General features: G+C 36.6%; 3 protein-coding genes across 3 annotated transcripts; 2 read left to right on the top strand and 1 right to left on the bottom strand.

Moving 5' to 3' along the window:
• LOC141591341 (transcription factor bHLH30-like) lies at positions 1-3,018 on the bottom strand. Its single transcript, XM_074411656.1, has 2 exons — positions 2,712-3,018; positions 1-500 (listed from the first exon to the last, which is right to left on the bottom strand). Exons 1-2 carry the CDS (start codon positions 2,982-2,984, stop codon positions 18-20), a joined length of 756 nt encoding a protein of 251 aa, XP_074267757.1. The 5' UTR covers positions 2,985-3,018; the 3' UTR covers positions 1-17.
• A 10,491-nt stretch (positions 3,019-13,509) lies between these two features.
• LOC141591340 (putative inactive dual specificity protein phosphatase-like At4g18593) lies at positions 13,510-16,057 on the top strand. The gene is made up of 3 exons (XM_074411655.1): positions 13,510-13,614; positions 15,158-15,594; positions 15,677-16,057. The coding sequence occupies exons 2-3, from the start codon at positions 15,189-15,191 to the stop codon at positions 15,829-15,831; spliced, it is 561 nt and encodes a 186-aa protein (XP_074267756.1). The 5' UTR covers positions 13,510-13,614; positions 15,158-15,188; the 3' UTR covers positions 15,832-16,057.
• Positions 16,058-16,864: 807 nt separating this feature from the next.
• Positions 16,865-18,363, top strand: LOC141592872 (pollen allergen Che a 1-like). Its single transcript, XM_074413746.1, has 2 exons — positions 16,865-17,129; positions 17,820-18,363. Exons 1-2 carry the CDS (start codon positions 16,964-16,966, stop codon positions 18,170-18,172), a joined length of 519 nt encoding a protein of 172 aa, XP_074269847.1. The 5' UTR covers positions 16,865-16,963; the 3' UTR covers positions 18,173-18,363.
• The last annotated feature ends 59 nt before the right edge of the window (positions 18,364-18,422 follow it).

Below are 18,422 nucleotides of genomic sequence, written 5' to 3'. Positions count from 1 at the left end.
CATCATCAAGAACAAACTCACAATGACGGGCTCGAGGTAGATGCTTCTAAGTGAGAAACTCGTCGTCTTTTACTAGGGTAAACCGCCATAGGTGAATACTCTTCTAATGCCGAAATCTTCTCTAGTACAGATGACATAGCTTTATGTATAGACTTAGCAAATTTCTCTTTTTTGGAATACCTTAGGTCTACTTTTTTACCACTCACGGTAAAAACATTTTTTACCCTGTTTCCCAATGTAGAAATCTCTGCTTTAACTATGGTTAGTTTAAGGTCGTTGATCGATTGCCTTAAATTTGGGATAATCTCTGGCTTGTAATCCGAGCATACGAATACCTTGAACTGCCAAACACCGTCAAGCCCGTCATGGTCGTTGTCGGGTAGGACGATAACCTCGTCGACATCGGTTGGTACTAGTACCCCTTTGGTAGCCTCTAAGGCTTGAAACTTTAGTTCCTTGACTTGCCTTATTACTTCTGCTAGTAATGTTGCTTTGTCCATCTGAAAAGCCAAGAATTTAGTTATTGAAAAAATGTACTTTACAGTCATTGAAGAATATTGTATGTCTTTGACTATTTTGTGTAACTAGACCTTTCAAACGGGTCGGGTTGGGTCAGAATATTGGTCTTTGGCCCTAAAAATGGGTCAGGCGGGTCGGGTTTGCTTGTCGGGTGAGTTTTGACAGATCTATGTGTAACCAAAAGAATTAAGAAAATAATCGTTCTTGTACCAAGCTCGATCAGCTCAGCTAGTTAATTAAAATATATATAAATCATAACACTCTATTTTATTAGGTTTCAACTTTGGCGGTTTCCAATGCTTTGTGATGTTTTAGATTTGTATGCGAGTTCTTTATTTCGAAACATATTGAAAATTAAACTTATGGCGCATAAAACTATAATCTAACCAATCTTGCGGAATTAGCATATGATATGAAAATTAAGGTAATGTAAAACCGTCTTTTTCTAGATAATTAATTATAATTTAGTGACGACCTAATCAAGCTCAAGTTATGCTTCCTACATAGGAAAAACACAATAATATATGACATCATTGCCACAATCATACAAACGAATCTTTTCAAGAAGATTAATATTTGATTTGCCGAGTCTATTATTTAAAATATTTACTTAACTTTAAAAAACTAATACATCAACAGACAGGTACACATACACCATACAAAAGTACACTAATCTGAATAAATTAGTAATCTTAATTAAAATATATTGTGTAAGATCGCCTTACATAAAACTGTGTAAAACAGATCAAAATCACAAGAAAATCAGGAATCAGGATTCATATAAGAGTAAAAAGTGATTATTTTTTTGATGTAGACCATCCAGTTTAGTCCGGATTCGAACCGGGTAGGACTACTAGGGCGGTAAAACTCTCCCTCTTGAGTTCTAACACGGTTGCATTCCCAAAATCCCAAGGCTCGAACACGGAATCTCTAGTTAAACTAGAACAGTTCCTTACCAGTTAATCTAAATGTTCGTAGATAGTAAAAGTAATTATTAAAAGAACCGTTTAAAGGTCTTATATTTTATTTGACAATATACTTGTGTAAGGCTGTCTTATAAAGATATTTGTATTAAAATATATTAATACCACTAATCATTAAGCATTAATGTGAAGCAATGACATCATTAAGATAGTGACACAAAAAAGTCAACAAAAAATTGTTCATACAAGAAACCGTCCAAAGAATCACAATCAGCTGTTTCTTTTTGCTACAGCCTAAAGGCATAAAGTCTCAACTGCATTGCCCTTCCAATACCAAAGGGCTACATCATTTTCATTCTTAATATTTTATTTCTTGGATTTTATTGACAACTTGATTATATAAAAATTAGGTAAAAATTAATAAGGGTTTTAGAAGAGATCAAACGTAATCTAAAACTATTCGTTCACTCATTGTCCACTAAAAAACATAGAAACTGATTCATGATTCGGAATTATGATATTAAGATGTAAAATAGTGTTTTAAAGACTTCTGCCAATGAGTTCAGAAGTCTAATAGTTTGCTAGATGGGCGTCTAAGGCTATTCGTTCACGAATTTTCTACTAAAACATCGAGGATGATTCATGGTTCGGAATTATGGTATTAACATGTAAAATAGTGTTTTAAAGACTTCTGCTTATGGGTTCAGAAGTTGAATAGTTTGCTAGATAGGTGTCTAAGGCTATTCGTTCACGAATTTTCTACTAAAACATCGAGGATGATTCATGGTTCGGAATTATGGTATTAAGATGTAAAATAGTGTTTTAAAGACTTCTGCCTATGGGTTCAGAAGTATGACATTAATTGTCTATTAAACTTTTAATTGAGATAATTTTCTTTATAAATATAGGCGATATTGTTTTCGTATTGCAACTTATATCAAGTATACATTTAACCCTATTCTAATCACATTATTAAAATAAATGTATGATGTCAAAAAGTTGATTTTCTCAAAGAGGGAGCAAATCTAACTAAACATGTCCTACATGAACTCGGAAATGAACTTGTGCCTAACGAGCAAAAGCAGATATAAGACGGTCTTATATAAGTTTATGCCTAAAAATTACTCAGTACTATATTACATTAAATTTCTGACTCGGGTTCTGCACAAAAATTAAGGAAACATAAGAACATATGGATAAAATGGCAAAATTGTGATTTTTCGCAATGTCGAAAATGAAAAATGAAAATTAAGAATTTCAATGGCATACCTTATCAGTGGAGGGAACAAAGGTGCGGAGATTAGCAAGATGACCATTGATCCTCTCTCGACGTCGTCTTTCGGCCTCACAATGGCTCTTCAAAGCAGCCACATTCTTTGTCTCTGTTACTTTCTTCTTACCTAAGTCCTTACCCTTTAATGCCAGAGACTCCCCTGTTTTTACTTCCTTTGGTTTCCAAAACACCTCTGTATTTTCAGGCATAAACGAGTCGAAATTGAAATCGAAAAACCCTTGTGTTTGTACATCAAAACTCATATCCATTAAACTCGGCTTCGAAACTCGACTTAAATTAATAGAAAAATGGTGGATATGTCTTAAGAAAGAATTTTATGAAAATATGCAGCAAAACAGAACAGTTTTTTGTATATTTATATAGCTAGCTAGGAGTGTGGAGCTCTTAGGTTGTATGAAGAGAAAATCAATTTAAAATTTATGTTTTATTTGGTCATAGATTTTAGAATCTTTAATAGTAGAATATTGTTTTGTGTTTTGTTTTTGTAGCTTGGATTCAATGAATGTAAAATGAGTTGAAAAATTCTAAACATAAAAATATGTTGTACAAATGGAGACAAATAAGATTGTAGCTCTTGTGAGTATGATATGATGAAGAGCTTATTAAGAGTTGCAAGTGCTTAATATAATTGTAAGGAAAATTAGTAGTTGATGTCCATTAGTGAGGTTGATTAGATTATAATAATTCATAATCGGTTTTCTAACGTGTGCCCTAAGTACATAATAGTACGAAAAGCCCGGTTCTTTTGGACTTTATTTCAGCTCATTTTAGTTTAATTTAGCTCTATTCAGTTCAGTTCAACTTCATTCAGTTCAGTTTTTCTCTTCGCAAATTAACTCTTTACTTCAGTTCATTTTAGATCCATTCAATTCAGTTCACCTTCATTAAGTTCAGTTCAGTTCAGACGGTTTCAGCCCAAAAAAGCAGGGCCTAATGTAGAAAGATTCATGAGATGTTTTTATTTTCACCATAATTAAGAAAATATGTTGTGAATCTTTTCATATTTAGGTTATTAGTGTCCGCTCTTAGGACACATATTAGAAAAACCGATAATACTATAGATTAGGCGGATCCACAATTAGATTAAAGTATTTTTTAGTTAATAATAAAGACAAATAATAGGGGGGACTACTAAGAAAAAAACTGATAGGGAAGCACTACTTACATAGTTACATCATCTTTGAAATACACTAAAATAATAATAGTGTTAGTGACATGGGATGGTAGGAGAAGTAGGGATTCCGGAAAAGATTCACAAAAAAAAAATTATTAAAATTTATAAAATGTTAAAGAATTTTATCCATCATCCGTTATAGATATATAAATTTTATGGAAATAATTATTAATTAGGCTATACTAAGTGTTATACGAGTAGTATATTATATTTAGACAGAATATTTGGTACAACGGACGTTAATATATAGAGTATACTTTATTTAGGCTAAAACATAGAACTTCTCATAAAATAGATGGTTGCGATTGTTCCGGGTGTAATTTCGGAGCAGTTATTGTGACCACGTAAGCTTGTTGAATGATGTCGTTGCTCGTCTCTTCCTTTCACTCTTTCCTGTAAAGATTAACAAACTGAGGACTCGGCTTGGGGCCAAGCGTACTCACTCCGACGCTCAAGTCAGTAAACTTAGAGAGATAAGTTGTATGTTACTTGGCAAAGTATATTGTAGAGAAATAAGGGAGTTTATACTAGATTATTGGATTGTGAGATTATTAGATGGTTTTGAGATGATTATTCGATCCTTTTCTCAATGAGAGAAGTGGAGTATTTATAGACTTTCACCTTTTGTCACGTAGTGGCCAAGTGGCCAAGTGGCAGAGCAGGTGGAAAGACTATCTTACCCTCGGCCGAGGGACCTATGGCAGGCCGGCAGGCCTGGTTGACTCCATGCCGAGGGGACTGGATGTTAGTACACGGATGTGCCTCTCGGCCGGCTAGTTGTCTGGCCGAGACCCAAGTGACAGGCCGACAGGCTTCGTCGGCTAGGATGTTTTTCCTTTGACTTGTTGTCTTTTATCTTTGACCTTGGTCAATATGTTGACTCGGTCAGCGGGTGCAGAATATGCCCCATCAGCGATACTTAAAACTAAATGTGCCGGGTTAACATAAATAATGTGAATGCAAGAGGAAACACAACCAGCCACCAAATGAATAGAGGCGGGTGTTTTCAATTGATGCATGAATTATTCAAAGTAAATAAAATCATTTAAATTGTATATTATGTTCAACTTGCACTATATGTAACTACAAAAAGTGTTATACAATCCTACCATTTTAATTGGATAATAAAGTATTTGGTATGTTGTACATCTTATGTATTTAACATTGACTAAATAAATAATGAAGATGAAAATGTAATTTCAATGTTATTAGCTAGTTGTGGCATAATTAATTCATAAATAAGATGCTTAAAGATTTGAGAAGATGTGGAGCATTATAGGCCTTTCGAAAAAATCATTTTTAATTTTGATGTGATGGAAACATGGTAATTTGTATGGCTGATTAACTACACCAATTAAAAGTTCTCATGGACTTAATTTCGACAAAATGAAATTCGGTTTTGCTAATGTGTTAATAAAATGTAAATTTTTATTTTTAAGTTTTCATACATAAGAAACAGAAAGGCAATTGGAGATTGGAGATTCGTGTGTCGGGTGTCCTAATTGAGCAAAGGCCGAAAAATCAACCATAATAATTGGCTCGAAATAGAATTATATTAATTTTTAACAACTCTTATTCAAATTAAGTTGCATGCTTCAGAGTTCAGACATCTATATGTTAGATATTTTTCCAAAAAATGGTAAAAATTAGACGGCTTTTGATAAACGATATTCAATTATTATGTAAGGTTCTAGTTATTGAGTATGATCATTTCAATAACAATAACCAAATACATATACACTTGTACGGAGTACTTGTTTAAATTTTAATATTCTTTTGATAAATTGATATCATAGAATGATTGACGACCTACACAGAGTCATAGTGAATTAGGTTATCAAATAAGTAAATACATTCGCTCCAAAAAAATAATTAAATACATGTATAATGATTAAGCCCAGCCAATAAAATAAGAGTGGGGATCCTCTTCATTACCTCAAAAGTAATTGATGGTCCATTACTCCTAATACACCATTATAAAATTATTATACTCTCTTCACCTCATCAAACACTTCACCGTTGAATCGTAATAGAAGTGAGGATCATCTCCATTACCTCAAAAGTAATGGATGGTCCATTACTCCTAATACACCATTATAAAATTATTATACTTTCTTCACCTCATCAAAACACTAGAACTTCAATTTGTGAGCCAACTAGATCTGCCAAACGGATAGAGGGCAAGTCGGATGAATTCAGCATCAGATCATTCGAATTTGCAAGTACTAGAGTCGGATTGGATCATACCGATTTCAGGTCAGTTTTAAGATGTGCTATTATCTAGTTACTCAACGATCATGATAGATACGTGATAATAAACACTTAGACCGGATCAGATTGAACCACGCCAATTTTGATTGAAGCCAATTTATGATCCAGAGTCCAATTCCAGATTGAGTACACTTCTTTGTTTGACTTAAGAATCACCCGTGTGATTTACTGATATTTTTTGTTCCGGGACCCTGAAATCCCGAAAATCGTGAATAATACATTCCATTTTGAGCCGTTCGGGAGGCCGTGTTAGGTCGTGTTTCTTTTACTCCCGTTTTTTCGATTCTATCCCTTTTACGGAGTCGCTTCAGGAGTTACCCTCAATTTCAGCCCCAAATAACAAGTATTAAACCATTTTTAACGAGTATCTGATTTCCGCCCGAGACTTCTTTATCGCACACTGACGGCCTCAAATGTCCAATGTTCTTTCTCAAATTTATGAGGTCGCTTAGTCTGACTCGAGAAAACGACCTTGTGATTTACAGACATTTTCGTTTCGAGACCTGGAATCCCAAAACCGTGTATTATACACTTCAATTACACTCCAGTTTGAGCCACTCGGGAGCCCGTACCGGGTAGTGTTTATTTTTCTCCCGGTATTTCTACCACCTGGCCGGGGTCCCTTCAGAAGTTACATTATTTAATTTCAGCTCCAAATAAATTGTATTAAATCAATTTTAATGAGTATCTGATTTCCGTCTCTAACTTGATTATATTATCGCACATCAAAAATCTCAAATGTCATCTGTTATTCCTCAAAATTTGTGAGGTCGCTTGATCTCACCCGAAAAACCGTTTGTGCGATTTACGGACATTTTTGTTCCGGGATCCTGGATCCCAAAAACAGTGTATTTTACACTTCAATTACACTACAATTTGGGCCGTTTGGCAGGCCGTGACGAGTCGTACTTCTTTTTCTCCCGGTTTTTCTACCACATGTCCAGGGTTGCTTCAGGAGTTACCCTATTTGATTTCGGGCCAAATAACAAGTATTAAACCAATTTCAACGAGTATTCGATTTTCGCCTAAGACTGGTTTATCGCACACCAATAGCCTTAAATGTCATCTGTTGCTCCTCAAATTTTGGTAGGCCGCTTTGTCTGACTCTAGAAACCGTCCGTGTAAGACATTTTGGTTCCGGGACCCTGAAATCCCTAAAACCGTGTATTATACACTCAATTTTGAGCCGATCGGTGAGGCCGTATTGGGTCGTCTTTCCTTTTCTCTCGGTTTTTCAACCACGTGTCCGTGGTCGTTTAATAAGTTACCCTATTCAATTCCAGTCCCAAATAACAAATACTAACCCATTTTAATGAGGATCTGAATTTTGCCCGAGACTGGTTTATCGTACACAGGCAGCCTCAAATGTTCTCTGTTGCTCCTCAAAATTTGTGAGCCTCAATGTCTGACCCGATAAACCGTGTATGTAATTTATGGAAATTTTTATTCCAAGAGCCTGTAATTCCGAAAACCGTTTATTACATAGTCCATTTTGAGCCATTCGGGAGGCCGTATTGGGTAGTGTTTCTTTTTCGCCCGTTTTTTCTACCACATTCTGGGGTCGCTTCATCAGTTAACCGTATTCAATTTCAACCTAAAATAACAAGTATTAAGCCGTTTTTTAACGAGTATCCGATATCTGCCTCAGACTTGTTTATCATACACTGGATCCTCAAATGTCCACTGTTATTTTTGAAAGTTCTGAGACCCCTTAGTTTGACCCGAGAAACCATCCTTGTGATTTACAGACTTTTTTTTCCCGAGACCTTGGAACCCCCAAAAACCGTGTATTATACACTTCAATTACAATTCAATTTGAGGCGTTAAGGAGGCCGTACCGGGTCGTGCTTTTTTTTCCCCCAGTTTTTCTACCACGTGTCCTGGGTCGCTTAAGAAATTACCCAATTCGATTTCAGGTCAAATAACAAGTATTTAACAATTTTGGAACGAGTGTCCGATTTCCGTCCAAGAATATTTATCGCACACCGACAGCCACACATGTCCTCTGCTGCTCCTCAAGTTTTGTGAGGCGCTTTGTATGACCCGAGAAATCAACCATGTGATATACGAACATTTTTATTCTATGACCTTAGAATCCCGAAAAACTTGTATTTACACTTCAATTTGAGCCGTTCGAGAGACCGTTACGGGTCCTGTTTCTTTTTCTCGTGGTTTTCTACCACGTGTCTGGACTTGTCTCAGGAGTTACATTGTTCAATTTTATCTCCAAATAAATAGTATTAAATCTTTTTTAACAAGTATCCGATTTCCGTCTCTGATTTAATTATCGCACAACGTCAACTTAAAATGTCATCCGTTATTCCTCAAAATTTATATGACCGCTTTATCTAACTCGAGAAACCGTCTTCGCAATTTATGGACATTTTTGTTCCGAGACCCTAAAATCCTGAAAACCGTGTATTATACACTTTAATATACAGTTCAATTTGAGCCGTACTGGGTCGTGATTCTGTTTCTCCTGGTTTTATACCACAAGTCCAGGGTCGCTTCAAGAGTTACCATATTCAATTTCAGAACCAAATAACAAGTATTAAACAAATTTCAACGTGTATCTGATTTTCATTCGAGACTCGTTTACTGCACAACGACAGCCTCAAATGTCATCCGTTGCTCCTCAATACTTTTGAGGTTGCTTTGTCTGATACGAGAAATTGTCTGCGTGATTTAGAGACATTTTTGTTCCGGGACCCTGAAATCCTGAAAACCGTGTATTATATACTCCATTTTGAACCGTTCGGGAGGCCCTATCGGCCATCAGGTAGGGTTTCTTTTTCTCCATCCCGGTTTTTCTACCACGTGTCTGGGAACGCTTGAGGAGTTACCCTATTCGATTTCAGCTCCAAATAAATAGCATTAAATTATTTTTAACGGGTATTCGATTTCCGTTCTCTTACTTAATTATCGCACACCGATAGCCTTAAATGTCATCCGTTGCTCCAAATAAATAGCATTAAACTATTATAAACTCAATTTTGAACCGTTCGGGAGGCCGTATTGGGTCGTGTTTCCTTTTCTCTCCGTTTTTCATCCACATGTCCGGGGTCGCTTCATAATTTAATCTATTCAATTCCAACCCCAAATAATAAGTATTAAACCATTTTTAACGAGAATCTGATTTTCGCCCGAGAGTAGTTTATCGCACACATGCAGCCTCAACTGTTCTTTGTTGCTCCTCAAAATTTGTGAGCCTCAATGTCTGAACTGATAAACCGTCCGTGTAATTTATGAACATTTTTATTATGGGACCATGTAATAAATCCCGAAAACCGTGTATTACATCATTTATTTCCAAGACTTTTAAGAGCATTCATTGTGAAACACTTGCAAATCATTTTAGCTTTTAAAGATTTGTTCTTCAATCATTTGCAAAACCGTTTTTCTGTTTTCAAAAGTTTTCGTTTGTTTTTCATAGCTACAAAATCTTCAAGTATCAGTTCGCTTCACTGTTGCATAAAGAGTATTTCAATGATCTCGTGATTATGTCTTGAATTGTGATCTCCATGTTCATTTAAGTGAACCACTGAGATTCAAAAACTTTGTAAACCTGTGAGATAGAACTTAGAAACTCTTGAAGCGGAGTAGCTTTAAGTTTGAGTTGCAACGGGGGTCGGTTTGAGTAGTTATTTTCATTGTAATGGCTTAGTTAAGTTTGAGTAAATTTCTAAACAAACAATAAAATAACAATTGGACGTAGGCTCCCGAGTAGGAGCTGAATCAATTTTTTAAACATCGTCTTGGTTTTTTATTTACTTTTACGTTCTTTTATCGTTGCACTTTCGTTTATCAATCTCGCTACCAGTGCTGTGCGACAGTCATGCATACTATTGCATAGACCTACTGTATCTCTTGTGAACTTACAATCCATTAAGTTTCTCAAGTTTGTACCTAGTAGCTCTTACTTGTGTTAACTTCTAACCAACTAAAGGAGAAATTTTTTAAAGGTACATCTAATTCACCCTTGATACGGCTGTCGCAACCTATCAAAAATAAACAAACTGGTCTCTAACTAATATAGCTAGGGAAGTCGGGATCGTATCCACAGGGAGACTAAAAGTGTTCTACTTGCTAACTAAAGTCCGTCTAAGTAACCAATTTGGGATTGTTTGATTTTGATTGCTAAACTACAAGTAGTGAAGGTAGGCGAAATAAGAGAATAGAAAAAGAGTATAAAATATAGGAAGAGAAACTAGGATTGTCGGTTCACCAATGAATATCTAACGGTCACAGTCTAGGTCATAGATCGGTCGCAAATATAGGTCTAAGGGGTAGTGCAAAGGTCCTCTCGGATCGCTAATCGACCTAGAATGCTTCTAACGGGCTCTCGCAACTTATTAGGGCACTCTAATGTTTGTATCAGGTCTAACTCTCATCAGGCTTTCGATCTTAGGTCGGAGTTTACCGGTTCAATTAATCAATCATGCGCATTAATTGACTAATCGCTATTTAATGCTACAATTAACAACAAAGGTATAATAATACCTAATTAACAACCGTCATAAATTCATGGCTCCCCTAAATCCTAGTGAAGAATTTAGCTACGTATGACGGAATTAACAATAGTAATTGAATTGGATGAAAGAGGAGGAGAATTCATGATGGAAATTAATTGCAAAAATAAAAGCTTAAACTAGTAACAATGGAGATGAGAAAATAAATTAGAGAAACTAGAGGTAAGAAGAACGAAGGAGAAATATTGAACAACAATTACCGAACGTGAATCCAAAGTACGAGTAAAAGGAAGAGAAAAGAGTTCTCAATCTAAAGTTTAGAGAAGAATATATCGTAATAGAGTTTTTTTACAATAGAATAAAAAGATAACCTAATGAAAATAGAATTACAAGCTTTAAATACTAAGTCCAAATAATAGAATAATTAAGTAGCTAGTAGGCCCAAAAGACGAGCCGAAGTCCGACCAAACGCGTGTCTGTCGATCGACAAAGAAGGGTTGTCGATCGACAATGAAGCTCAGTCGATCGACTAAGAATGGGTGTCGATCGACATGTCGTACATGCTCAATTCCATGGCTTCCTGTGTCTAACGGCAGATGTCGATCGACATAATGGGTCACTCGATCGACATATACAGCCTGTCTATCGACATTATGTAGCAAGTCTATAGACAAGGCATGAAATCTTCCCAAAACGCATCCATGTGTCGACTTTTGTCGATCGACATAAGGTGGAAGTCGATTGACAACATGCTTGGTGGATAGACAATGTGTACAAAACTCCATTTCTTGCTCCCCTAAGCTCGTCTAAACTCTTCCAAACTTCTCCCTTGGTCCATTACTGAACGGGTTTGCCTTCTAAATGCACAAATGAGTCTCAAACCTACAAGAGACATGAAACACACCCAAAATAGCAAATACGAGAGGAAATAGAGTGACATAAACATATAAGCTCATAGAAATGCGCGCCAAACAAGTGAATAAACGCATCTAAAAGGCACGCATCAACCCCCTACCTCTTTTAGGTGTTTATCGTTCTTAACTCTTCATACATAGTCCATTTTGAGCCGTTCGGGAGGCCGTATTGGGTAGTGTTTCTTTTTCGCCTGTTTTTTCTACCACGTTCCGGGGTCGTTTCAACAGCTAACCCTATTCAATTTCAGCCTCCAATAACAAGTATTAAATCATTTTTTTAACGAGTATCTGATTTCTGCCGAGACTTGTTTATCACACACTGGCATCCTCAAATGTCCACTGTTCTTTCTCAAATTTGTGGGGTCACTTAGTTTGACCCGAGAAACCGTCCTTGTGATTTTAAGACTTTTTGTTCCGAGACCCTGGAATCCCAAAAACCGTGTATTATCACTTCAATTACAATTCTATTTGAGCCGTTTAGGAAGCCTTACCGGGTCGTGCTTTTGCTTTTCCCCGATTTTTCTACTACATGTCTAGGTCGCTTAAGGAATTACCCTATTAGATTTCAGGCCCAAATAACAAGTATTTAACAATTTTTAACGAGTCTCCAACTTCCGTCCAAGACTGGTTTATCGCACACCGGCAGCCACAAATGTCCCCAACTGCTCCTCAAATTTTGTGAGGCCGGTTTGTGTGACCCGAGAAATCATCTGTGTGATTTACGGACATTTTTGTTTCGAGACCTTAGAATCCCGAAAACGTGTATTTACACTTCAATTTGAGTTGTTCGAGAGGCCGTTCCGGGTCATGTTTCTTTTTCTCCAGGTTTTTCTACCACGTGTGTGGGGTCGCCTCAGGATTTACATCATTCAATTTCAGCTCCAAATAAATAGTATTAAACACTTTTTTAATGAGTATCTGATTTCCGTCTCTGATTTAATTATCGCACAACGATAACCTCAGATCAAATGTCATCTGTTATTCCTCAAAGTTTGTAAGGTCGCTTTATCATACTCGAGCAACGAGCTCTTTGCAATTTACGAACATTTTTGTTCCGAGACCCTGAACTCCCAAAACCGTGTATTATACAATTCAATATACAGTTCGATTTGAGCCGTTCGGGAGGCTATACTGGTCGTGATTATGTTTCTCCTGATTTTTCTACCACGTGTCCAGGGTCGCTTCAAGAGTTACCCTATTCAATTTCAGGAGCAAATAACAAGTATTAAACCAATTTCAACGAGTATTCAATTTTCGCCCGAGAGTGGTTTATCGCACAATGACAGCCTCAAATGTCATCCGTAGCTCCTCAATATTTTTGAGGTTGCTTTGTCTGATCCGAGAAACCGTCTGTGTGATTTACAGACATTTTTGTTCCGGGACCTTGAAATCCCGAAAACCGTGTATCATACACTCCATTTTGAGCCGTTCGGGAGGCCGTATCGGGACGTGTTTCTCTTTCTCCCGATTTTTCTACCACGTTTTCGGGGTCGCGTTAGGAGTTACCCTATTCAATTTCAGCCCCAAATAATGAGTGGGCACGCCCAATTTCCAACTCGATTTTGCCTAAATTGGTCATAAATTCTTAACGGGCGACATTGAGTCGGTACGCCCAATGTCAAACTCGATTATATAGTCTAGAATACCGGTCTAGGCTTACGAATATGCTTTTGACGTGGTCCTTATGTCGAGCATGGATTTTTGGGAGGGCTTTTCAACGGAAATTTTCCTAAAACGGATAAAATTTTTGCCTAAATTGTTCACAAATCCTTAACCGGTGACATTGAGTCAGCACGCCCAACATCTAACTCGATTTTATAGTTTAGAATAACGGTCTAGGCTTAAAGATAAGCTTTTGGCGTAGTCATTCGGATCGGGTAATTCGACCGTGTTTGTTTCGCCAAGTCCATATGCCAAGCCCAGTGGTTGTATCTTATACGGGTTTCACCGCTTCAGCCCACGAAGATTTATATAAAACAAATTTCACCATCAAAATTCTGCGTAATAATTTTACGAAGAGCGACCAGTCGACCACACCAGTACACCACCGGTAATAATCCTCTTAGTTTTGTTACTCTTTCTTTTGTTAATACATTCGTTTCCGATAATTTATTTACGTTTTAATTAAAGATAAACAAATAATTGGGACGGAGCGACTATTTAATTGCTAAATTAAGACACTCTTTAATTGCTAAATTATGACTCTCGATTTTATTGTGGATTATTATGTTAATTAGTAAACTTAATTCGTAATTCTTCTTTTCCATTGAATTGTATACGTTATTCGGAATTTCCCTATTGTTGTGAATAATTTTGGCAGTAGTTTATTATTTGAAATTTCCAATTTTGGGATATAGCTGAGCTCCTTGGTTAGGGTTTTTAACTGGATTAAAAATTCAGATGTTTTGTTGGTATTTTTGAGCATTCTCAATTTTTTTACTGTTGGTAGCGGTGGCGGATTTAGGGGGGGGGGGGGGGGGGTAGGGGGGGGGGATTTAGGGGGCTAGCAGGGGCGATCGTCCTGTTGGATATTGGAAATTTCGAATTTCTTAATTAAAATTTTCGAAATTTTACGAGGTTTACTTTATGGCATTACCAGTTTGACCCTGATGGAATTTTTCGCCCCCCTAAGGAAGAATCCTTGCTCCGCCACTGGTTGGTAGAATGATACTCTTTCTGTCGGAGTCATTTGTTTACTTTTTACCGTCATTGTGACTTGTGAGAGTATTTTAATTAAAATTAAACAAATGATTTGGACGAAGAGAGCAATAATTTATATTGTATGCAATACTCTTTGTTGGTTAGAAATTAGAATGACAAGTAAAGTCTGTGTTGTTAGCTTATACTTCCTCTGTCCCGGTCATTTGTTGTACTTTTCCATTTTTGAGTGTCTCAGTCAATCGTTATCCTTTCTATTTTAAGAATGCATTTGATGAACAATTTGGTTATTCACACTCAATTTGGTCCACATGTCATTTAGTTATTGGCCCTCTCCTCTTTCATTGTTCTTTTTGCCAAAACCAAAGGACAACAAATGACCGGGACGGAGGGAGTATATAAATATAGAACATAATACGAGTGTCTCGAGGGCTCTTGCGAATGACGGGATGTTAACAACATAGAACCAGTAATAGGAGCTTGTTTTTATGGTTTAGAAGTGATATTCTGTCAAGTTATGGTGTAGTTTCATATGCCAGTTTCATTTTATTTCTAGTGCAGTTAGTTTCTGATCTGATCTGATATGCTTAGCGCTTTGTTCGAGTAATTAATCCATGCCACCCAAACTGATTAGATGTATCGTGCTTCCTTTTTTCAGTTTTCTTTTAAACGGTTTTTTGATGTTCTAAAATAAGTAATCATCGACACAGAGTTGAAAAAAAAAAGTCCATGTACATTTTTTTTTCCGAGTCTGGTTCAGCTTCGCTGAAAGATACCTCAGTGAATACCACTGAAATCGCTGCTTCATTTAGCGATCACTGTATTATTCGTGTTGCAATTCAATCAGAGATGATCCCGACTTGAATTAGAACAAAAAAAAATTTCAGCATCCATCGATTTCATCTTTTTTTTACTCATCCTTTTCCTCCATTCAGAGATAAAGAAATATTAGCTGCGGTGTAGAAAATGACAGAGGCAATCAGCTCTGATCAGAGTCTCGGGCAGCAAGTACAGGAATGCGAATCCAGTTGCTCCGACATGTGTCCTGAGTCACCTGACCTGAAAGTCCCAATGCAGGAAACTGAAAACGTCGTGGTTCTTGACCAGAATGCTCGAATGTCAGAATCTGGCAATAACCCGGAAGTCCAAGTGCCAGAAACCAACAGTACTTCTGATATTATCCCTGATATGAAAGGTAAACTGATATACCGTTGCAAAAAATGCCGTCAAATTGTTGCATCCGATGAAACCCTCGTCTCTCACGAGCAAGGAAACGGAGAGGCTAGCTTTAGAGGAAGAAAGAAAAGCGTTAACCCAAATACCCCTGAATGCACTGCTATTTTTGTAGAGCCTTTGAAATGGATGGCACCAGGTGATCGTCTTTTTGTTTCTTTCGACAAACTGTAGAACTTTATAAAGTTGCTGACGATGTTTTCCCTCTGAAATGTTATCAGTTCAAGATGGATATCTATCGGAGAAGCTTTACTGCATAGGGTGCAAGGGTAAATTAGGATTTTTCTCCTGGGTCGGCATTCAATGTAGCTGTGGAGCTTGGGTTAGACCTGGATTCCAGATTCAGAAATGCCGTGTTGATGAATGTCGAATATGAAGTTAGTCAGTTACAGACTTAGAGGGTAGTTTAGTATAACATGCAGCAGATAACCTCTCAATCAATGCATCTTGTTTATAGGAAGCTTGAATGGTTTCATCGTTTTGTCACAGTATTTTCAGATCTACTGAGTTGCGTTGTAACTTGTAAGTGCTACAGTATTGGTTTTTCCGACTGGTCAGGCTTTTGCAAACTTTATATAACTTACTAGTAATTTACATTGAAATGATCGGTGCTCGTCTGTCATTTGAATCCTTTGTTATAAAGCTTGTCTAATATTGGCAATGATATCGAACGCAGACCTGGCAAAACGGGTCAACGGGTCAGGCCAAGACATTTCGGGTCTCTCATTGATTTCGGGTTGGGACGGGTCTAATTTGGGTTTCGGGTCTGATTCAGGTTTGTTGGTCGGGTCAAGTGGGCTGGGTAGTTTTGGGTCGGGTCATTTTCGGGTCAATGAATAATAGAGAAATAACCATCTCAAGTCTTTTCGGTTCAATTAGAATTATATTTTGTCGAGTCATTTTTGGGTTTGATGGTTTTGGATCGGGTCATTTTCGGGTCGGGTCAGTTACGGGTCAAGAAGCTCGGGTCATGTTCGGGTCGATTCGGGTTTTCGGGTCACATTCAGGTGATGAAGTTCGGATCTCGGGTCAGCCTTTTCGGATCGGGTTGCTTTTGCCAGGTCTAGATATACCATTAATATACAAGTCTAATAATTTCTTTTGTATTTTCGGACTAATTGTACAAACTCGAAATTTAATCTCATAACCAAAATATATTCTAAAAACAGATAGTACTAATAATTTTCAGATTTTCGATTTTTAACTTCGTCATAAACAACCCTATTTCATTGTTTCAAAAATAACCACCAAATGATTAAAATTAGTATATACATTTCAAGCCATAAAATAAAAATGGATGCCCTTGTTTGTGATTTACCCTTATTTGTAGCTAATTATAATTCTAAATGACAAAAATAGAATAATTAGGACACATAATTTCTTCTTTATAAACCATAAACAATCCCTTTATTACAATATCCTAAGCTAAGGCCATAGAACTTAAATCAATTCTCCTACATATAACAAAAATTGTCACTTTTTTTAATTATCTAAGAGGCACAAGATCAATGGCTAAGTCTCAATTCATTCTCGTCTTGGCGGCCGCCATATGCGCCCTGTCCATGGCCGGCGTTGCAAATGCCGAGGCTGACAATCGTTTCTATGTTCAGGGTATGGTGTACTGTGATACATGCCAAATCCAATTTATGACTCGTGTTAGTCATATGCTTGAAGGTATGTAACTTTCCATTTTATCGTCTTTTGTTTCAGGATTACGTCGTTGATTTACGCTTACTACATATGTCTTAATTTAATAAATTAAGAGCGATAGAAATACCGTGGATATTAGGTATCAGGTTTGAATCTGGTCCCCCCCAAGTAATGTATTATCGACAACTTCTGCATCAATAGGTTTTGTTATATGCTAAATGTGATACGACTTTATATAACCCGCTTCCTGGAATATAAAACGCTTGATTTTCAACAATCAAAAGAATTATACATTTAAAAACAAAAAAAATAACCCATTTCCTAATAAATACAATGTTGCACATTAGTTTAATGTGTGAGCGTCTTTCAAAAGATTTACTATTAACCATTGTTGTCAGGATCCCGATTCGATCATATGATTCTACGATTTTACGATCCAAAAATACTTGTCCGATCCCGGATCCTACGATTCTATCAAGTTTGTAGAATCTTACGATCCTATTATTTGAAATTTTCTAGAGGTAAGATCATAATACGATTCTACGATCTTACGATCCAAATAAATTTTTATATAACGACATCGTAAAATCCAAATTTCATATCATTTTTAGAAACGTGTTTATGAAATGATACTAAACTCATTAATTATCAATATTTTGGGTATAAATAAGTTTTATGATCTTTAATTATATATTTTTACCAAATAAATAACAGGTGCAATAGTGAAGTTGGAATGCAAGAACATAACAACAGAAGAAGTGACATTCGTTAAAGATACAGTGACAGACAGATTAGGTCTATACAGCATCCCAGTAGATGGGGACTATGAAGATGATATATGTCAAATAAGCTTAGTGAAGAGTCCCTCAAAGGAATGTTCCGAGATCCCAACCGACATTTACTCGCAACAAGCCGCCAAGGTCTCCCTAACTAACAACAACGGCGAAGCCACCCCTGTCAGGAACGCGAACCCACTTGGGTTCATGAGGAAGGACCCTCTCCCTGAGTGCCCTGAGGTCCTCAAGGAGTTGGACATTGATCCTATTAGTAAAAGGCCTATGGTTTGAATTCGACTATTCGAGTCGATATGGGACTAATTTGTATGGTTCTTTATTTTGATGTAGTACTTGAATAAGCATAAGGTAAAATTACCATGAAAAAAAAATGTAATATAGAAGGTGAATGTTATATTTATGTTCTAATGTTGCTTGTATCTTTTGACTATCTTTCTATTTGATTTGCAATGAAACTTGCGCAATATATATAGTCTAGTGGGATTTTGATACTGCATAATTTTTATTTTTATTTTTGATGAAA

Source organism: Silene latifolia, chromosome 7 (genome assembly GCF_048544455.1).
Source record: "Silene latifolia isolate original U9 population chromosome 7, ASM4854445v1, whole genome shotgun sequence".
In the NCBI taxonomy this organism is placed as follows: Eukaryota; Viridiplantae; Streptophyta; class Magnoliopsida; order Caryophyllales; family Caryophyllaceae; genus Silene; species Silene latifolia.
Note: the sequence above shows the minus strand (reverse complement) of the source record. Positions and strands in the feature narration are given on the sequence as shown.